Source organism: Tenrec ecaudatus, chromosome 8, assembly GCF_050624435.1.
Source record: "Tenrec ecaudatus isolate mTenEca1 chromosome 8, mTenEca1.hap1, whole genome shotgun sequence".
Lineage (NCBI taxonomy): Eukaryota > Metazoa > Chordata > Mammalia > Afrosoricida > Tenrecidae > Tenrec > Tenrec ecaudatus.
In genome coordinates, this window is record NC_134537.1 from 41,753,209 (window position 1) to 41,776,565 (window position 23,357).

General features: G+C 39.5%; 1 protein-coding gene across 5 annotated transcripts in view; it reads left to right on the top strand.

Moving 5' to 3' along the window:
- ZNF148 (zinc finger protein 148) overlaps positions 1–17,277 on the top strand; it is a 143,560-nt gene extending 126,283 nt beyond the window's left edge. For all 5 annotated transcript variants that reach the window (XM_075556303.1, XM_075556304.1, XM_075556301.1 and 2 more), the window contains 2 exons: positions 14,753–14,871; positions 15,080–17,277. In XM_075556303.1, coding sequence (XP_075412418.1) covers positions 14,753–14,871; positions 15,080–16,678 — 1,718 coding nt within the window. In that variant the 3' untranslated portion in view covers positions 16,679–17,277. The remainder of the gene's footprint in view (positions 1–14,752; positions 14,872–15,079) is intronic.
- Positions 17,278–23,357: the final 6,080 nt, after the last annotated feature.

Here is a 23,357-nt window from a genome sequence, read left to right on the forward strand (position 1 = left end):
ATCTCTCTCACGGGAGTGAATTGCACGAAGACATTTGTACTGCTTTATAATTTAGTTGTTCGTTTTTAGTATTATGTATCTGTCTATATAATTTAACAGTTCATTTCTGGTGTTATATATATATATATATATATATATATATATATATCTTTATAAATATATATATATATTAAATTATTAGCAATCTGGTTTTATCTCTCTAGAGAACCCTGTCTAATACATACAGGCAGTATGAAGTCCTTAGATTAGATGTAGGACAATTGGAATGTTTATATATAGGGTTTTCAAAAGTTGATGGAAAAACCAAACTAAAAAAAAAACTAACAAAATATAAGCTTTATTTCTCAAAATAAGCTTCACCAAGGTGGATGCTTTTGTAAGCCATGATACTGGCCGGTTAGTTCATCTCTAAAGAACTGAGGGTCCTTGGAATGTTCTTATCTCAATGCAGTGTTTACATTATTAACTGAAGAAAAATGGTGCCTTTTGAAGTCTTTCCCCAAGATGAGAAAGGGAAAAAATTAAGTCCGGAGCCAAACTAGCCCTGTAAAGTGGATGGCCGATGATTCCCCATCGAAACCCTCTCCAGACGGCCTGGTTTGGTGACAGAGCGAGTAGAACCCTGCTGTCCTGGAGGCCTGTGGGACGCAGCACTCCTGGGGGGTTTCTACTACAGCTTTGACTGCCTTTCCCAGAACACTCGCCCAAAACAGATGTTACCGTTCTTGGGCTCTCCAGAAAGTCAACAAGCAAAATGCCTTGAGCATCCCCAGATCCAGTTGCCGTGACTTTTACTCTTAGCTGATGCACGTCCGCTTTGCCTAGAGCACGTCTACCTGTTGGCAGCCATTGCTTTGATTGCGTTTTGTCTTCTGGGTTGTGTTGGCTTGAAGAGATGTTTGAGGCTCTTGGTCCCTTTTGTTTTAGAATGTCCATAGAAAACTCAACAGATTTGGGCACAACCGTTTTGGCACCCAGTGAGCAGGCTTGCTCAGCTTTAATTTTTTGTGTCATAATTGTGTAGGCTGTGTTGTTGGCTACTGTTTCTGCTGTTAATCATCGGATCTCTTTAGTTAGGGCGTGAACAAGATTATTTTTTTTCCTCAAAAATTGATGTGATATGGGCTGCTTCATCATCAACATCTTCTGGGCCCTTCTTCAAACTTGTTATTCATATATATGTAAGCTGCTAGTTTTGTTGCGGCATTGCCCCCATAAACTTTGCATAACACATCAGTGATTTCACGGTTCTTCCAACCAAGCTGCACCATAAATTTGATGTTTGTTCTAGTTTAGTTTTAGCAGAATTCATGTTGCTATTGCAGGGGCTCTCTCAAACTTTTAACTTTTTAGTGCCCCAAACTAGATCTTGTTCAGAGACAGAACAAGTGTGAGCTTCTTTGGGTGCCAAAAAGTGTCACCGGGCAGTTTTTTTTTTTTTTTTTTTTCATAATAGCCATTTTCCTTGAACTTTTGAAGACCTCTTGTATCCTGCTGCTGGTAGGGCTATAAATTGCTACATGGACTTTGTGAAACTGTATGAAATACATACACACCCGTAAAATACAATCTGCCATTCTAACTCCTACTTTTGTCTCTCCTCTGGTGGCAGAGTTTGGACTGCTAACTGCATGGTCCACTGTTGAAACCACCAGCCACTCCTCGGGAGAAAGATGGGGCTTTCTACCGGTTGTCCCCACAGCAGTGGCTCTCAACCTGGGGGTCGCCTGATTCATAACAGTAGCAGAATTACAGTTATGATTTAGCAATGAAAATAATGTTATGATTGCGGGGGGGTCACCACCACATGAGGAACTGTATTAAAGGGTCGCAGCATTAGGAAGGTTGAGAACCGCTGCTCCACAGGGTCGCTCTGAATTGACATCGACTTGGTGCTTTGGTAAGTGTCCGGTAGGTGCATGCACATGCTTGCATCAAAAGATGTCTATGCGAATGTTATAACGGCGTGTTAGTAATAGCCCAAATCTAGGAACAGTTCACATTTCCACTAGCAGTAGAATAAATGAATAGTCGTGTATTCATGTAGCAGAAAACAAAAAGCCACGAAACTGAATATTGCAGGAAACCACATCATGAACAGACCTTACAGACTGTTAGTCTGAGTTGACTAGAGAAACAAATTCCATGGCACTCGTGTGTAAGAGAGAACTTTATATTAAAGAGCAATTATATATTAAGAAATAGCCCAGCCCAGTCCAGATCAAGTCCCTAAGTCTGATATTAACTCAAATGTCTGATACTAGTCCATAAATTCCTCTTTAGACGCACACAGCCATGCCATGATACTAAATGCAGGCAGATCACAGGCCAGTGGGTGGAAAGTCTTGTAGATCCAGTGGCGGTGGAAGCATCTCAGCACTGGCGTGGGTCTCCACGTGTCTCCTCCAAATCCAGGGCTCTGGCTCCATCAGTGTGTCTCCATGTGCCTTGTCAACAGGAATGTGTCCCGCCTCCAAGGAGGAAGAAAGGAGTTCCCAGAATCCTCAGGAGAAGGCTATGCCCACACCCAGGCCTCATTGCCTATGACCTGATTGTCACTCAGACATAATGAGTTCAAGAAGCTAAACAGGAAGAAATGCCTATTGTTTGATTCCGTTCATACAAGCTCAGAAAACTGTTCTAGAGATCAGCTGAGTGGCTCCCCGCGGAGAGAAGTGCGGCGAATCTGCAGTGCTCACATTGTGAGATTTCTTGGTTTAGGATTTACAGAATGTGTTCACCTTGAGGAAATGTATCAAGCTGCTGCACCTTTATGATGTGTATGCTTTCCTGTAGACATGTTAACATTTCAGCAGCAAGTCGGTGGCAGAGAATTTGCTGAAGGTACTCTGTACTTTAAAATATGAATTTAAGTCACTCCAACAATAAGTTGACAAGAAATGGGTCTGTGCTGTAGGAAGTCTGAAGAGTGAATGCTTTTCTCGGAGAGGTTAGTGACCTGGTGGGGCTTCAAAAGAGACGCTGCAGAGACACTGGCAGTACCTTGATTTCTTGATATGGATGCTGGTTATTTTGTTAGATGTACTTTCTGACATTTCATTGAGCTATGATTTTTATTTTTCTCTGTGACTTATTCGTCAATAAAGTCTACTTGATTAAAATAAGATAGGGACAGGTCAGATGAGACCAAATTTGTCTTATGTTGCTAGTTTTTGGTGCATGGGGGCTCGTTGATTTTTTCATTTTTGTTTATATTAAAAACATAATAATGTAAATAATAGGGAACGAAAGCCAAGTATTGGTCACCTGCGAAGGGCATGGGTAGTTACGGCACATGACAGAGGCATTAAAGAGAGTAACTCTTTTGTGTGTAGTGGTGGTTTTAAGGGTGCATACATTTGTCAGAACTTTTCAAAAAAATGTTTGATGAATAGATAAACAAGAAAACTTAGACTCTTAAGTATTTCAACTACTTGCGTTTTCCTGGAAGAGGACCCAGCAGTGGAAAACAGTAGCTTGTGCTAAATGAATGTATAGAGACAACATATATGTTTGCTCTACCTTAGGCACATAGCAAAAACACGTGAGTGCCTGCCACTCCTCTTGCAAAACACACAGTTAGAGCCCTCCTGGCAGTGAGGACATGTGCACGATCGCCCATGCTCCAGGATAAAGTGTAGTTTGCTCTTATCCTCCTGGTCATTCAGTGCCCCCTGGGCACTAGTGCCCACTTTGGGAAGCACTGCTCTGCAATTTAGGCTGCACTGAGATCAACTGGGGGGGGGGGGTGCATGTGCTGCTGTGCAACGTCTTTTCTAGAGCGTCAGGGAGGCCTCTGTCATCTTGTTGATTCAGGCTGACAGGTTCCCTGTGACCAAGTTGACGACCCCTGTGAATTTCTGGGACCCCATGGAGTGGCTGGTGGTTTTCAGTTGCTGACCTTGCAGCTCACAACTCGGAGCATAGCCACCGTAGCACCAGAGATCTTTAGAGTTCAGTCCTAGACCTGGCTTATTAGCACCAGGACTTTATGAAAGAGGTCTTCATTTCAGAGATTAATTTACTTAATAGATAGTTTGTTAAATTTTGAGACTTGCCAACAAGTTCTTGAGCCCTGGTGGCAGAGTGACTACCCATTGGGCCTCTAGCAGCAAGATCAGCAGTTTGAAACCACCAGCTGCTCTGCAGGAGATTGAGGAGACTTTCTACTCTTACAGACAGTGTCAGAAACACAGCAGGGGCCGTTCTAACTGCCCTGTGTGGTTTCTATGAGTCAGAATAGACTTGATGGCAGTAAGTGAGCAAGCCAGTTCTTGGCTCACAATAGATGCTCAGTAATTTTAGAGAAGAGAACTTTGTATGGTGTTTAGGTTAGAATGCATATTTCACTCATCTTTTAAAATGCTATGTAAAAAATTGAATGCTTGTATACAATTCACTGGTGCTCACAGTTGTATACAGCCAGCACTGCTGTGTATTTCCAAAACTTCCTCATTATCCAAAGCAGAAACATTACATTCATTAAGCAATAACTTCCCATCTCCCCCTGCTCCCAGCCACGGCCTTTGAACTTGACTATTCTCAATTTTCCAAAGAAGTGCAATCATACAGTATTTTCCCTTCTATGTCTACTTTATTTTACTTAGTATAATGATTTCAAGGTTCATTGATCTCATGCCCTGTATCAGAATTTACTACTACTATTGCTAAATAATAGCCCATTGCACTCATACATATATATATGCAACATGTACTCTTATATATACTCATATATATCCCACCACCACCCCACCACCCCCAAAAAAAAGAAAGAAAAAAGCTTTGCTGGGCAGAGCTTTCGTTGTATGCATTTTTCTCTGCTAGGTGAGCATCCATCATCACGCTCTGAGATAGTGCACCCAGTGTCGTCACTTGGGAAGATTCTCTTTGCTCACGGTGAATTTTTCATAACAGCAGTTTCGCTCGAACCTTGTCTTTTGTGATAGTTTTTTTAAGAGAACAGCGTGTAGCTGTGAAATTTTGTTTCCTGCTCTGGAAAAATGCCATAGAGACTGTTGTGATGTTACAAGGACAGCGCTATTGGAAAAATTCGGTGTACATGTGTTTTTCTCGTTTCAGAAAAGGTAGAATGCAGATTAATGATAATGTCCACCAGCTTCCCGAAGGCATGAAAATGTTGACTTGTAGTGCATTTGGAGTTCGTTCCACCGGTCAGACTGTTAATCAAGCTTTCTGTGTAGAGGTTCTGGAAAGATTATGTAACAGCGTGTGACAAAAAAGACAAGCTTTGTGGCAGGCAGGGTTTTGCCACCACGACAATGCATCTGCTCGTGCAGCCATCTCAGTGCACTAGTTTTTAGCCAAAATAGCATGCCTCTCTCGCCCCATGCACCTTACTCACCTGATATCGCTCCGTGTGAGTTTTTTTGTTTTCCTTGAATGAAGAGGGACATGAAAGGACAGCAATGAAGAAAAAACAAGGGAGATGCTGTCAGTCCTCCAAACAGATGAGTTTGAAAAATGTTTCCAAAAATAGAATTGCAGACTTGACAAGTGTAATGGAAGTATTTTGAAGGTGATAAGGTAGTTTAATAAAAATTTAAATACATAGCTTTTGGGGGAAAATTTTTTGTACCCCCTCGTGTATCTATATCCTGTGTTTTCCCATTATCATGTTATGGATACTGATATTGTTTTCACTTGTTTACTATGTATAATGTATATACAAGTAATAATAACCATTAGTGTACAAATATCTATTTAGAGTCCCCACTTTCAAGTGTTTTTGTTAGATCTCAAGAGAATAGTCATAAAGATTTTCTATATTTTAATTTTTGAAGAATTCCTAAATTCCTTTTCACAGCTGCTGTGCCATTTAACATTTCTACCAGCAGTGCACCGGGTTCCAATTTCTCCACATCTTCACCAGCACTTGTTAAGTTTGTTTTTTATAATAGCCATCTTATTGGATGTGAAGTAGTATGTAGTTTTGATTCTAGCATAGTGGTTTACACTGCCATCAAGTCAACACTGACTCATAGCAACCCCCTGTGGGTTTCTGAGACTGTGGCTATTTACCAGACTAGAAAGCCCAGTCTTCTCCCTCGGAGTTGCTGGTGGTTTTGAACCACTAACCATGGGGATCACCACCCAATGTGTAACCACTACATCACCAGGGATCCTAATGGTCTCCTGTGTGGAAGGTGAGATTTCCAACATTGAATCACTGAATAGAGATCCAAGACCAAACCAAACTTATTGCCATCAAGTTGATGTTGACCCATAGTGACCTTATCGTACAGGGTAGATCTTCCCACTGTGGGTTTCTGACATTGTACTCATGAAATCTGGGAAGGGGCAACCAAACAAAATCGAGGGGCTTAAAATCTGATTTAAATGTTTTAAAATCTGGAAGGATGTGTATCAGGATTGTGTCCTTTCATCATCCTTAATTCTGTCTGTATGTTGAGCAAATAACCCAAAGAAGTGGGACTCTGAAGAAACTGGCATCAAGATTTAAGGAAGATTTATTAGTAACTTGTTTTATGAAGTTGACACAGCTTTCTTACTGAAAGTGAAGAGATCTTGAAGTACTAAATAAGATCAAAGACTTGGTGTGGATTACAATTCAGCATAAGAAAACAAAAGTCCTCAGAGTCAGGACAGTGAGATAGCTAAAGTTATTGTGCCGATAAACAGATGTGGGAGTAATTGAAAGGTGGAGAGATAAATGGCTGGGTGAGTCTCGCCTTTCTAGTTCTCAGGTCTCTGCTTTCTGATGGTCAGACCAGGGTGCAGCTGCTTGGCCAGTTCCCTGCTTCAGCTGGCAAGGCTCACTTCCTGCAAGATATCCCTGAGGAGAAGTCTCACATGGACCTACCCCGATGCAGCCCTGGGTGCTGGAGCAGCCATGTGGTGACCCCTGCCAGTGCTGAGATGCTTACACTCTCACTGATTTGGGTTTCCTCCTGCAGTCGGCATCATTGCATGCGTTTTGTGAGATGGAGGAGGACTTTGTAAATTGGTGTTGAACATACAGGCTAATGTTGGACTTGTAGGCTTGGGCAGCACTGGGTTGGGATGTTTTCTCGATGTGCACTTACCCTTTATATAAAACTCTCTGTTATACATATGAATTTCTATGGATTTGTTTCTCTAATTTACCCAGACTAACACAGACAGTAAAGCCACATCATGATCAATGGGGGGAAAAGATTAAAATTATAAAGGATTTCCTTTTTCTTGGATCCACAATCAATGCTTAGAGTAGGCAGCACTCAAGAAATCCAACAACATGTTGCATTGGGCAGCTCTTCAGAAGAATACATGAAAGTGGTAAAAGCAAAGAGGTTGCTTTGAGGATGTAGATGCAACAGGCCAGCCCTTGGTATTTCGTGTGGCTTCGTGTGTATGAAAACTGGACAATGAATGAGAAAGACCAGAACGGATGCATTTGACTGAGGATATTGGCAAAAAGTATTGAATATGCTATGGGCTGCCAGAAGGAATGAACAAATCTCACAGGAAGAAGTACTGCCATAATGCTCCTTAGAAACAAGGATGTTAAGACTTCATTTCTTATACTTTGGTCCTGTTAGGTCAGTGCTAAAGAGGAAACAAACCTTCAACAAGATGAGTCGACACACCATGATTGCAACCGTGGGCTCAAATGTGGTAATGGTGAGGTGGCGCAGATTCGTTCTGCCATGCTTAGTTAGGGTCATGCATCAGAATCACCAGAACAGCACCTCCCCAAATACCACCAGAGGCCATTGAGCATTCTTCAGTGTTGTCTTCTCACAGAGCAGCACCCAAACCAATCTCTGCACAGCCAAGAAGTAGCTCCCCTTCTCATTTCCTATTTTATCTTTTGGAACCCCAGAGCAAGACCATTTTAAAATTATAGTGTAAACATACTACTTCACTATTCTGTAAGAGGACTCAAATCCCAAAGAAGAAAACCCCGTTGTTTGTCTGCTGCTGATGGGGCAGTGAGAATCCAGGGTGTAGCCCTCTACCTATCTGTTTCAACAATAGTTAAACATTGCCTATGTTTCCAAAGTTTGAAATGTAAGAGTTGATGTTTCTCCTTGCCCTCCAGTTCTAGGGCTAAAAACCCATTTTATACTGGAAAGGTGATGGGATGTTAAATTTTCACTACTTACAAATACAACATCGTTCATTACTTAGAGCTCCATCAGCCTTTGTGCCAGTGTGTTTTAACAGAGCAGTATAACCTCACTGATTTTTGTTTCATAATTTATACTTCATTGATTGTGCTTTAATCTCAGATGGTTTTCCTATAGAATATAATTTCATGTATAGTAGTATATGGGTTCTTCTTAACCTGATAAATGAGTGTTCTAATCTTCCAGCACTATATACCAAAGATGTAGTCTTTAAATTCCCAAGCACATTATCACTAGTTTATATATTTAGTTCCCTAGTTCTCATATTTCATGTTTTCCCAAGTTTATTTTTCATCTTAGGGGTCCATCGAGGGATATTTTCATTTGACATTGATAGTTGGGTTACAAGTCATTGGGTTACAAGTATAACCATTTGATAGGTGATGGTAATCATTTGGTTTCATGCACCGTTTCTGTTATTACTGAGCTATTTACAATGTGCTAGACCAGTGCTTCTCAACCTTCCTCATGCCGTGACCTTTTAATACAGTACCTCATGTTGTGCTGCCCCCCCCACCATAAAATTATTTTCATTGCTACTTCATCACTGTCATTTTGCTACTGTTATGAATCGGGTGACCCCCGTGAAAGGGTCGTTTGGCACCCGCTGTGCTAGACTTTGTTCTTAAGTACTGTTTTACATGGATTATCTCAGTTAACATTTTATTCTGAAGTATATTATTAATCTCATGTACAGATGAGAATATCAAGTTATTTAAGAGCTTAAATAGCATGCTCAATTTCTCAAACAGTTAGAAATGGTGAGACCAGCATCTAACCAGAACCTACCCTGTTAAGTATTATTTTATATTGCTTTTTATATTAGTGCATCCCTTTTTGTTCTTGTTAGTGTAATATTTATTATGCTTGTAAATTATGTTATAGCTGGTCATTTTTATGACTCATTAGAGATGGACAATCCCTATTGCAAGTATACCTTACTGGGCCGTTTGAACATTCCATAGACATAAGTATTTTTTTACCTCACTTTTATGAAGACTTTTAAATGGATAATTTCCACTTAAAGCCCCATTAATAGAATAGTAACTACCACTTCTTGAGTATGAACTATTTTGTATACATGTCCATAGCAATGAATAAGTTTGGACAACGTTTTGAATAGGAATTTTAGTTGAAACTGAACCTTGAAATGGGGTGGGGGTGGGGTGGGGACAGTGGTGGTAAATTCCAGAAATTGAAAGAAGGCCGTTTTGACTCGCACATAGAAAGCAAAGAAGAACATTGTGAACACCAATCAGACATGAGAGAAAGGCAGGTTCTTATTCTATGAACAGGAAAGGTTAACAGCAGGCTTCTAACATGATCAGATTTACCGGCGGCATTAACAAAATAAGCCTGCAGTTTGGAAGTGGGTGGAGACACTACTAGGTAGGAGGTTAGACATGGTGCTCCAATGCATGATGGTGTCTTGAACTTGAGGGCTGATCATGAAAATTAGAAAGAAGTAGACAATTGGACAGCTGTTTGCAGGTATCGGGTTACTGGATCCTGTCGGTTGTTTGGGTAAGGAGAGGGAGCAGAAGCGAGGAAGAGCTGTGGCTTTCTGACTGACGCCGCTAGGTGAGTGAGTGGTAGTGTTTCCATGCACAGGGGAATCTGGAGTCGAAGCTCCCAGTTTACAATGAGATGTGATGCACGTAGAGCCTCCCTTGTCATAAAGGTGGCTATTGGACTGGCAGTTTGTGTGGATCTGGACCTTAAATGTGAGTACAGTGAAGCCAGAGTAATCAATGAGTTTTCCTTCTTGCCAAAGTAAAGACTATAAATGAGAAAAGTTCTCAATCTGACCCTCTCACAGGGTTCGCATAAGACCACTCACTATAAAACACATTTCTGATGTTTGGGGGTCGCCAGCACATGAGGAACTGTATTAAAGAGTCGCGGCCTGAGGAAGGTTGAGAACCACTGGGCTCGAGCAAGATGAATCCTTTAAAAACTCGAACGCTTGTGGTCGGAGGAGCAAGAGGAACTGGGAAGAACATTAAGAAGAAACAAATGAGGGAATATGCCATAAAAGCCAAGTAAAATGTGAATTTCAAGAAGAAAGTTTCAGTTGTGTTCGTTTACATTGTTGAAGTCTGATTACTGAAAAATTTAGGTTCGATTTGGTGACATGAAGGTCATTTGTGAATATCAGGATTCATTTTGATGAAGTGGAAAGAAGCTAGATTTGAATGGTTTGAAGAGAAATCAGTCTACTAAGCTAAGGCGTATTAGCCTAGTATGTGGCAGTGTTTGCAGCAGCTTTAGGACATCCCTGTATATTTTACCTTGTTAATCACCCACATGCTAAAGTGGTTTTCACTCATAAAGCAACTGAGTGTACAGTGTCAGAGTCACTGAGAAGAATAGAGAAGATTTGTGCTCTTGGTGGAAAACTGTGCTTGTTAGAAATTCTACAGCCTTTGGGTACTAGACTATTACCATTAGTGAAACACTTAGGGGTGGTTTTTCTAACCTTGCCCCTATTTTTCTAAATGTGAAAATGTTGCATTACAAACTGTCTTAAGTGATCTAGTGCTGCAAAACCAAGAAAACCACAAGTGGATTGGTTTTTATTCACAGTGTAGAGACTTGGTCCAAAGGACATGCTCTGCTCCTTGGTTCCTCTTTCTTGGTGGTAGCAGACACTCCTGATTTGTACTCACTTGTTTAATCTTTTATGTCTCAAAGGAGATTAAGTCAAGATACAAGCTTGTCCTTTAGGATGCATCCTGATTTACTGACATAAGTGACATCAATCCAGCCTCATGAGCACCATAGAGGTTATGGTTTGCAACACATTGAGATAATTACATCACACCAAAACATAGGAGATACTTAGGAAATACTGAGAATTAAGGCTTCAGTGAGCTTACACTTATTTTTGGAGTCTTTGGTATTTCTCAAAGAAACTTCCTGTCAGTCGGTATCACTTGAGTGCTGTATGATTGTTTTCCTTTTCCAACAAAGAGACTTTGGTTGTTAAAGAGAAAATCAGTAAAGTGAGTTTCTCTAGAAGAAATTCTATTTAAGTGTTGTTGTTTCATTTTGAGAAATATGTGTGTGGTAATCTTAGAGCTATTTTTCCTTCTACTTAACACTAAGAAACACCACCAAAGCACCAAAGATGTAGTGTCCACTGCCACCACTGCTTCTTAATGTATAGTGTTTGAAAATTTCAGCTCATATATAAAGTGGATGCTATGATGGAAGAAAACATCTTTTAGAAATTTTATTAAAAACAATAAAGTACCAGGGGCTTGGGTGGAGAGCAAATGTTTTAAGAATGATGAGGGCAACAAATGTACAGATGAGGACAACAAATGTACAAATGTGCTTTACACAATTGATGTATGTATGGATTGTGATTTGGAAATCCTAAATTCTATACAATTTTTGGGGTAAAATTTAGGTTTATAAACTTGCTCTAAAAAATAATGCCTATTTATAAAAATTCTACTGAGGGCACAAAAGAAAACTCAATCTCATGGGAAGGCCTAGCCTTTTCTTTAGTAAAAGGCTCCTAACCAAACCACAAAGATCAATTTTCCTTAAGTTAATAAGTAGTTAAAATAACCCTCTCCACTAATAGTCCTTATTGCCATGAAGGTAATTCCAGGTGGGCCTGGCAAGAGCGGTCCCAGAGGGGTCTCAGGTTGTCATCTGTGTGGGAACAGACGACTGCGTCTTTCTCCCTCGGAGCAGCAAGAGTGGCTTCTACCCTGCCAGCCTTGCAGGTAGCTGCCGAGCTCCTTGACCACTGTGCCCACAGGCCGCCTCCTTCTAACCCTAGAAACCCCAGTTCTGAAGTCTGTATGAAACGTGATTGGGCCAGTAAATAAAAAACCATGAGAGAGGCGTTCGCCCTGCCAGATGATCACATTAATAAGAACACTTTAATAGTTAAAAAATATCATTTGGTTCTGCCTCATGAGGAGTCAGCCCAATGGAACAGAAGTTCTAGAGATAGCCCTATTATTAGAAAAATGATTAAGAAACATGACCAAGAAAGGGTGAACTTTTCTTCAATAAATGGTGTTGGGAAAATTGGCATCCTTCTAGAAAAATCCATTAATGTGAGTTTATTTCTGCCCTGTTCCTTGGTGTATATCATTACTGCTGTCACCACATGGTCTTGATTCCCGTAGCTTTGTGGTCATTTGTGAAATTAAGATGTGAGTTCTCCCGCTGTTTGCTTTCTCAAGATTGTTTTGTCTAGTCTTGTACTTCCATATGAATTTTATGATCAACTTGTCAATTTCTGTATTGAAACTGTAGATTAGTTTGGGGTGTATTTCCATCTTAACAATATTGTTTTCTTATTCATAAGTACCATGCAGGGTTAATTTAATTATAATCGATTCTTTAATATTCTCATTCATTTTTTCTCGTTGTTGAAAAATGATTTTAGTTTTGACCTCAGTGAGCTCTATCATCTACATTCTCCATTTCACGCTCTACAACTCTTCTTTCTTGTAATTTCTTTTTTTTAAATCATTTTATTAGGGGCTCATACAACTCTTATCACAATCCCTGCGTACATCAGTTGTGTCAGGCACATTTGTACACTCATTGCCCTCATCATTCTCATAACATTCGCTCTCCACTTGTCATTTCTAAAGGCAGGCCTCCATACTCTCCCTCCTCCTCCTGGTCTGCGAAGGTCTTGTTAATTTCATTATTCCCAATTTCCATTTCTCATCTTCACGTGCACCTTCTTTTCTGCTTTCAGACAGTTCCATTTTCTTTTAACAGTGCTTACTCTTGAATTATTTGGCTCCAGACTATTACTTTTCATCTCCTTTTTCTCACTTCTTTCATTTCTAAATTTCCTTAATAAAGGGTCAGCACTCCATTGCCTCATCCCCCATTTGCTGGCCTCCGCGAGTCAGTGTTGTAGAAGAGACGCATTAGGTGGCCAATCGAAAGATACCAAGGTCTTTCCAGATGCCTGTAACTTTTCTGTACTTTAAATTATCTCTGAACTCACTAGCAGTGAAATTGCAAGTTCAATAATTTACTCCTGTACACCTCAATGTGCCCCCCACACACACACACACACATACCCCGTTATCATTTCTTAAATACTTGGCTTTAATGACAGGCATACACTCTTCTCCACGTACTACTCAGCCTAGATTCTTGTAAATCTTCAACAACAACAACAAAACAAAACCATTTTCTAAACCATACATGGAAGAGTTGGGCTACTCACCGCAGGGTCAGCAGTTTGAAACGACAAGTCGCTGTAAGGGAGAAAAAATGAGGCTTTCCGCTCTCAGAGTTACAGCCTTGGAAACCCACTGGTGTGGTTCTACCCTGTCCTGTGGTTCTCTGTGAGTTGGAAGTGACTCAAGGACAATGAGTTTTGAGAAATCCTACCTGCACGTAGTAATACTTTTCCCTCACTTATGTGAAGGGCTTCCGAAGTTCACCGAGAATCCATTTTCTTTTTAGCTCCATTTTCCCACTAATTTTTTGAAGCCCCTCATATTCTGTAGTAATCATCATGTATGTCATTCGCTTGGGATTTACACATTACACAAGGCATTTTGAGCTACATAAAGATAAATTAAACATACTCTTCTGATCTAAAAATATGTGATCTGGGAAAATAATAGAAATGCACATTTAATTAGAAAGGTGCGGATAAAGTCTTGTGGAAATTTAAAGGAAGATGAAGCTACCTTTTCCCCCAGGAAATAAGCCAAAGAGGAAATGATTTGAGTCTTGAAGGAAATGCAGTGTCTGATAATACAGAGGTGGACATTCCTGACGAAAGGAAGTGTCAACTAAGGCCAAAGAAGTAGGAAAACATGTGAAGTATTTTTATCTTGCTGGAGGAAAGGGCTAAGTAGGAAACAGTGAGATAGGAGATTGCAAAGGTAAATCATAGCTGGACCTTGTTTTATTGTTTTTATTATATGTGTATCTTGGTTTCTAGGCTATGTTGTGAGCTCTTTGAATTGAAGAGAAGTAATATGTCGTACACTTTTAACCTCTTACAGAAGAGCTATGACTACAGGAGAAATATTCAGTAAAATTTTGAGCATATGGAAGGTAGAAACAGAAAGATAGTAGTTTTGCAACTAATTTTTAATCAAGATAACTGCTTGTCACATACTTCTTTTTACTTAAACTGTGGCTTTATCAGTGAAAACTATTTCAGCTCTCCATAATAGTTCCTTGTGGCTAAGAAGTCATAATGGAATTCTTATAAATTTAATACTTTCGAAATTAGTTACGATTAAAGACATTCAGCTCCTCTGCAAAAACGGTGTTCATGTTGTTACAGATTTCTAGTACTGTTGGTTTCCAATAAAATTATAGTTACATGCATATAGAAAGGCCAGGAAATTGAATATGTCTGCTTTCCCCTGCTTCTCTATCCACTGACATATTCTCATTTTTGTTTTTATAAAGCAAAATATACCACTCTTAACTTGGAGAGTATATTTAGTAAAATGGAAATTTTTTCCTCATTTAAAAAGGGAAATTTGTCATGCCAACTTCCAAAAGTCATTTATATTAGAAATTGTTATGGGAAAGCAATTCATTAACAATATTTGTTTGTTTTAAACTTTTTTTATCATGTGTAGGTGAAAAGCCATTTCGCTGTGATGAATGTGGTATGAGATTCATACAAAAATACCACATGGAAAGGCATAAGAGGACCCACAGTGGAGAAAAGCCCTACCAGTGTGAATACTGCCTGCAGGTAAGAGGTGATTTGGAATGCACAATTTATTGCCAGAGCTGTTCGAAGAACTTCACAACTATCATTTGTTAGATTAGTAATAAGAAACAAATTCGGCAAATTAGTTTGAAATTACATGTGTTATTATATATTAATTTTCTTTCTTTTTTTTTTTTCCTGGTTCACCAAAACAATCAAAAAACCCACTACTGCCCTCTGAATTCGACAGTATTTTTCCAGAACAGATCGTGTATTGAAACATAAACGCATGTGCCATGAAAACCACGACAAGAAGCTAAGCAGATGTGCCCTCAAAGGCGGCCTTCTGACGTCTGAGGAGGACTCTGGCTTCCCCACCTCGCCCAAAGATAACTCACTGCCGAAAAAGAAGAGGCAGAAAGCTGAGAGAAAATCGTCGGGGATGGACAGAGAGAGCGGTCTGGACAAATCTGATTTGAAGAAAGACAAAAATGACTACCTGCCTCTGTACTCCTCAAGCACGAAAGTGAAGGACGAGTACATGGTAGCAGAATACGCCGTGGAGATGCCGCACTCTTCAGCCGGGGGATCGCACTTAGAGGACGCCTCAGGAGAAATACACCCACCTAAGTTGGTTCTTAAGAAAATTAATAGCAAGAGAAGTTTGAAACAGCCACTGGAGCAAAATCAAACGATTTCGCCTTTATCCACATATGAAGAGAGCAAAGTTTCAAAGTATGCTTTTGAACTTGTGGATAAGCAAGCGTTACTTGACTCAGAAGGCAATGCTGACATTGATCAAGTTGATCATTTGCAAGAGGGGCCCAGTAAGCCTGTGCACAGTAGTACTAATTATGATGACGCCATGCAGTTTTTGAAGAAGAAGCGCTATCTTCAAGCGGCGAGTAACAACAGCAGAGAGTACGCACTGAACGTAGGCACCATAGCCTCTCAGCCTTCAGTAACACAAGCAGCTGTCGCAAGTGTGATCGATGAAGGTAGCACAGCGTCCATATTGGATTCACAGGCATTGAATGTGGAGATAAAGAGCAACCACGACAAAAACGTTATTCCAGATGAAGTGCTGCAGACTCTGTTGGATCATTACTCCCATAAAGCTAACGGACAGCATGAGCTCTCATTCAGTGTTGCCGACACTGAGGTGACTTCCAGCATATCAATAAATTCTTCAGAAGCACCGGAGGTCACCCAGTCGGAGAACGTTGGGTCAAGCGCCCAAGCATCCTCGTCAGATAAAGCCAACATGTTGCAAGAGTACTCAAAGTTCCTGCAGCAGGCTTTGGACAGAACTAGCCAAAATGATGCCTATCTGAATAGCCCGAGCCTTAACTTTGTGACTGACAGCCAGCCCCTTCCAAACCAGCCAGCGTTCTCGTCCATAGACAAGCAAGTCTATGCAGCCATGCCCATCAATAGCTTCCGATCAGGAATGAATTCTCCGCTAAGAACAACTCCAGATAAGTCCCACTTTGGACTAATAGTTGGTGATTCACAACACTCATTTCCCTTTTCAGGTGATGAGACAAACCACGCTTCTGCCACCGCAACACAGGACTTTCTGGAGCAGGTGACTTCTCAGAAGAAAGCTGAGGCTCAGCCTGTCCACCAAGCTTACCAAATGAGCTCTTTTGAACAGCCCTTCCGTGCCCCCTACCATGGATCAAGAGCTGGAATCGCTACTCAGTTTAGCACTGCCAATGGACAGGTGAACCTTCGGGGACCAGGGACGAGTGCTGAATTTCCAGAATTTCCCTTGGTGAATGTAAATGATAATAGAGCTGGGATGGCATCTTCACCAGATGCCACAACTGGCCAGACTTTTGGCTAAAAAAAACCCATGTAAATAATACTGGCACTTTAGAACAGATTAATCAAGAGTGGGGTTACTCTGTGTAAGATGGCGTGCTGTACAGATTTAAGAGCAATGCGTTATAACAAGTTTAAGCTGATGAATAGCAAGATAATCCAATAACTGCATTTTGTTTGGTTAGTCAGCATTCTTTGACCTGCCTTATATGTTGTGTCACCTTTATAGAAACAACGCATTACTTGTTTTAGATCGGAAACTTGATGTTCTACCTACACCAAGTTAAAGAGGAGGGAAAAAAACAAAAGACTTTCGCACAATTGTTTCCTAACTGATATCCTTGTACATTCTTAGGAGATTAGTGATTGTGTGAAATTCACTCGCTGTTTCTGATTTCACTTCAGCAGGGAATCCGAGCACTTCACAGAGTGAACTTAAGTTTCAATGTCAAGCGACTGTGGCTTAACTAAATTAGTGTGTCCTATAGGGGAAATAAAGAAACCAAGAAAAACCACCTTTTAAGAAGAATGATATGCCATATGCCCTTGATTTTCATTTTGAATTATATTGAAATGTGTTTTTTTGAAGAAAAAAGTAATAAAAAATCTGATAGTCTAAGACTCCACTATTTAAAAGCCTAATTACTTTTAAAATATGCATACTTTCAAAACTTTTACCAAAATACACAACTGTGGAAGCATTCACTTCTCTGTGGAAGTATGCATATTGGTGTTAGTTTCTTTGTACAGTTGTACCTAGATATTTTTTATGATTTTTTTCATGTGCAGGTATCAAGGTTTTGAAGTTTTAGTAATAAAATATTCTGTAGATTACATTCCCAAGGACATAATGCTTACACAAGATGTATATTCCACGTTTTAAAGCTTAATTGTATTTTACTTTACATATACACTTCAGTTAATATAGAGCACTTAGAATCTATTTGGTATTTTTGATTTCTCAAAGTAAAAAAATAATAATTTAGATTTTTAGGTTTGATATGATTGTGTCATAATCATCTCATAATTGACAGATTTTAATTTTTGGCAATAAAAGGAAATGGTTTATCTTTGGAGCTGTAAACCCTGCTTTGATCCTTCTCTTTCTAGTCTCATAGATTGGATAATTAAACAGAATCCAGAGAACTAAAGAAATGGGCATTTTAATTGCTTATTTTATCTTCAGTTACTTTTTTAACGAACATTACTCATTGCAATTTTACAAACCAAAAGTGTTTACTAATTCTAGTAACAATTTCTTTTTCAGCTAGATGAGTGATCGGAAATTTTTTGTTGCATTTCAAAATCTAAATAAACTACAGACGTTATCCTTATACCATGAATGTTTTTTTAAAAAAAATACTTTGTCTTAAAATAATACAGCATGGTACAATAAATAGTGATTTTTATATATCTCTATATCTCTATCTATCTCTCTATATATACACCTTTCTGAAGAATGATGGTTTGAGTTGCATATTGGACAGTTTTAATTTTTGGAAAATAATATGCTAATTCTATCCTTTTTCACTTTTTCCAACATTTTAGTTTTCTTATTGACAATTTCCCCCATCTTTGTCACAGTACACCTACTGATAGAGCACCAGTGATCATCTAAAATTAATACCTCTGAAAGGTAAAAGCTGTTGGTAATTTCCACTCTGCCCTCCCTTCATGTTAGCCCTATAAATCTGTATGTAGCCTTTGTTTCGTCCTAGCATGTGTTACCCATTTAAATTATTGTTTTCTTTTATTTAATGATACCCAGACTGTTCTCATACAGACAGGGGAACGAGGAAATAATCACCCTACCATCCTTCACATTTATTTTGAATATATTGGTGTATCTATAAGGAATATCAGTTATGTGTCATGAGGTTTCCTCTCCACTTTGGTTTTAAAGCGTTGTTGAAATACTAGTTTTGCCATTTGACAGCTTTCTTTGCTGCCGAATTTGGAAAGGAACTAGACTTCCTTGAAGTCGATCCTTAAGTTCTGCCGTATTGACTGGAGGGTGGAGCGTGTCGTGTTGTGTTGTGTTGTGCATCACAGTCGTGAGAAGGCTCCCTGCAGGTGAGATCTGAAAGGAAACTGCCCACACTCGTGAGGCGTGGATCATTTCGACCCCGGTGTTCTTGATGATAGGAGGCCTTTCCTCCCTGAGTTGAATTTGTTTCAGCTTGATCAAAAATTGTGTTCTGTTGAGAACTGGATGTGGTTCTTGTTCCAGCATAAAGTTTTTGTGTTTCTCTGTCTCCACATCACCAGCACAGTTTTTTGGAGTGTGACCCCTTGCTGAGCAGGTAGGGTACACAAAAGAAGGAAGGCCTTCGAACATGATAGTTAGGCATGTTCCATAAATCCAGCGGGTACCTTTCTCTCTCGGACACATTTCTTTAAATCTACATAACAGCAGACTTTTGAGATAAGTGATATTTAGCAGCATAAATTATTAACTTACCACTGAAGTGTATTCATTACTTTCGTACTGTGAAATTATAAATGCCTACCAGGCTTACTGTGTGCTGTCATCACCGTAATAAAACATCTCAGTCACTTGGGTTTCCCCATTTTGGTTCAGGATGTTACTTAATTTCTACCTGGGCATTAATAGAGAAAAGGGGTGCCCATAGGGTGAAGCCTTGTGGGGGGGGAGGGTGGTATAAGGTATCCTTTCGCAGCTTGCGTTTTCTCATTTCTCTCAGTGAGCAAACTGTAGAAAAACATGCTTATACTCTTATACTTGTTCACAACCTGTGTGAGGTGCACTTTTCCACTTAGGACCTAGTCTCACCTTTGAAGATTGGAATCAGCTCACCTTTGGTAAGGTCAGATGTCTTGAACAACTTCTAAATTGTGTTTGTGCGTCTTCTTTTTGATCTCTTGCACACACATCTCATATGGTTCCAGATACTTGGGTGGCTTCTCAGTCCCTGGACTCTCCGTGGAGACTTTCTTCTTGGTACGGGAGGAATTGGCTCAGCCCCGCCGGCGATTGTCAGTAGTCCCCTCATTGTAGCTGTTTGAGAATTAGAGCAGGCCTCGTGTTTAGGGTAGGTTTCATTTCTACAATGGAGAGAAATTTTCAGAATGCTAGCTAGGTTAGATTTTAGCCATTTTTAGTTTATTTGGGATTTTAAAGGGCTGTTTTTAAAAAGAAAAAAAAAAGCCAGGAAATCTTAAAGTAGGCATTTCTGTAGCGCTACATTTCTTAGAGGATTTTGAACCAGAACTCTTGTTTTTTCCCCATGACATATTTACTTGAAGCACTATTATAGTTTAAAAAAAATTGAGTCTGCAATTTAATTTAAACATTTTCAATTTCAAATTGCTTTATTTCAGGGAAATAATTTTCCAGCTTTTGCTATATCTGCAAATAAAAACACTTTTGTTTCCTTTTTCACTTAAACTTTCGGTAGGAAACAAACTAAAGCAGACAAACATTTCGTTGTTATGTTTGTTGCTTTCTTTAATCCAATGGATAAAAAAGTAAAACCCTGTAAACATTATTTTATTTTTTTATGCAATACCATGCTGTAAATATGGTTCATCAAATGAGGATGTACCTATGATCGAATCTTTAATTCTACACAGTTAGAGTTTATATAGAAACGTGTGTTGACAATCAAGGACTTTTATGTGAGTCTTCCTTTACAATGTGTTATGCATTCCATTTGCTTTAAAGTGAGTACCAATGTGCTAATTTGTATTGTCTGGAAGTATGTAATGTTTTTACAGCTTGTTTTTAAGAATCTGTAAATATGTACAAACAAATCACTGCTTTATGTTAGAAGGCATATGATGTTGTACTGTATGTAAGCAATAACATAGCAGTGCTAACTTTACAAGTAGCATCAGGAAAGTTCTAAAAACATTTCAGAGTTATCAGTTACCCTTATTTCATTCAACCGTGATGATCTCTAATCAGTTTTTATAAGCAGATTCCATTGTTCCTCCTATCGGAACGTAACACTGTTTACACAGCATGATGGAAGTTGCAGGGGAGACAGGCTAAGTCTGGCTTCGTCTGTACTCACGTTCACTAAGCATCGAATGGCCTTACCACTCTTCTGCAAGAGGGAGGAAGACCACAGAACTCAGTGCCCATCACACTGAAGGAAGGGGGTGTGCTTTGTTTTTGTCTTCTCTGCTTCTGTACTGCTGACTGACCTTGCGGTTTGCTTTGGATATGAGCATTGGTTTCTGTTTTCGATTCACACCCGTAAGCTTGAGGTGTCTTCAGCTCCATTGTGAAGTAGCTAGTTCTCTTCATATTTCATAGCATTACTTCAGCCCTGCTGAACTTTTTACTTTGGTCTTTAGGTACTTAATTTTCTAGCTTGATTTCTCAACTGATCAGATGAATTTATTCAACTTCAATACAAAGAGACAGACCTAATGTCGTTTGAATTGAGTAGATAGAATATACTGTACAGAACGGCTAACTATCTGAACACACATCACTGCTTTAGAGATAAAGCCGCCAATTTATAAATGTATATGACCTACATTTTATAGGAGAAACGTTTTTAAATGCTAGTCATTTATATAATGTGCTTTGAAGGATTTGCTAGTCCACTTCTGTCACTTTTTAGTACACTGGTATCTTTTATATGTAATGTACGCTTTTTATTGTAGCAAAGCATTTCAGTAGAAAGAATTTTGCAACAATATGGGGAAACTTTTTTCATTGTTGGATTTGAATTATACTGGATTTTATCTGTGTAGTTTTACTTGTCTTTATTTTAATGCTGTCTGGAAGGGAACTTGGTATCCAAATAAAGCAGGTAACCTCATTTTATTTCAAGGGCATACTGTGTAGTGCTGAATTTAATCTGGAGATCTGATGATTTTGAAAAGGAAAAAAGTTTATAAAAATTGTACAGAAGAAATTAAATGTGTGATGGAAATCCTGATGATGGAGCACGTTGACTTTTCTGATACATAGTGTTCATTTCCTGGGATCCCCCTATGCCTTCTTTGTGTCCCAGCTGAAAAAGGGCGGAAAACCCCCTCTCACTGACACTGGTAGGATAAGCGGACATTCTGATGATACAGTGTTACTTTTCCTATCCCTTTCTCAATCACTGTAAATAAAATTTTCTATTTCCTATCGATAATTAAACATGTACATAATAGAGATGCTGTTGTATAGAACGGAATGAATTGGTTTGCTTTGCTTGAATGAGTAAATGGAAATATTTTATGGATCCTGAGAATTCATAAAATGCCAGAGCAAACTTCCCCGGGGAGACAGGGGTGGTGAGAGCACTGTGTGTGTTGAGAACATGGCTGCCGGTGGTTTCTTGATCCCCAAGGTCCTGCTATGACGGGATCAACTGCAGGTTCACTCACACTCAGAAACAAAGTGGGTTCAACCCCATCCCGCAAAAAAAATATGCGCATGAAAGCTCAAAATCTACTCAGGTGAAAATTGTTTTGCAATGAAACATCACATTGGAATTTTCATTGTTAAATAACAAGATATTTGTGATATTTTTAAATAAATAAAAAAAAAACTTTCACATCAGTAGTCAGCAGCCTGACAGTTGAAATTTGGTAAGTTGATATATTTTGAAATATATTTTGCCTTCCAAGTAGAATTGTTTTTGAACAATTGGGAGGGGTTTTTTTTGTTGTTGTTGTTGTTTAAATGCATTTTTATTATTGTAAAAATAAAGTCTTGCTTGACCCCACGTGATGCCATGAATGGATTGACTGGGCATTGTACAGCAGTGACAGAGAGAGAGGTGGCTTCATGCTTAGTCAATATGGAACACACGTCTTTTCCACTGACCTCATTAAGAGGGTTAATAAGCGTCAACGGCTCCTGGCTTTATTGTTTTCATAGCGTAAACCTCGCCGTGTGGGAGTTGATAATGCCATTTAATGTATGTGACAACTACAGGAAGTTTCTGTGCTTTGTTTTTCATTGAATTTTAGAGTAGTTTATATTTGCAAATGCCACATTGTAAATGTGGGCACTGGCTGTTGGGGGGGTGGGGGAAGTACAGAATGCAGGCTTTTAAAAAAATCTAGTTGTAATTTTCACAATATTTTAAACTAGATAATTAAAGATAGACATACAGAAACTAAGGTGGGTAGATAATTTTAATGTTAACAAAGACCAAGGGATTTCTGCGCAGAATAAGCGGTCACACAGGGAGCGATTGCAGGGCAGGAGGCACCGTTTTGTGCAGGAGTCCAGTGTCCGTCCGTGTCGTTGAACAGGCCTGGATATATATGTGTAGCGTAGAGCCAAGACTCTGTGGTCCATTCTGTTCAGAACAGACGTGGTTAACCCGCCATCGGTAGCATGTATACTTGAGATTTAAAAATATAAGTCGATAAAGATTCCTTTTCATCCATCTGCCACTTGGCCAGTCCTCTTGTCTTGTGCCGAGTAGTGGCATGCATTGCCCAGAAGCTGCAGTTAGAAATGCACTTTGCGTCCATGGACTGAAGAGAAACTAGTCCCCTAGGCCCTGGCCGTATTGGCACATGGCTCTAACCAGTCCATCCTAATACCACTAATGCATTTCCTAGATCCCAGTTTTTCTTGGGTGATTGTAGGGATGGTGGGGGGGTAGGTGGGGAGATACGCCATACTTCTAACTTCAGAATGAGAAGATTGCAAGATGAAAATAAAGTCTCTTACATTAATATGTTGTCATTGAGTCTTGATTGCCAACTGAAGCACA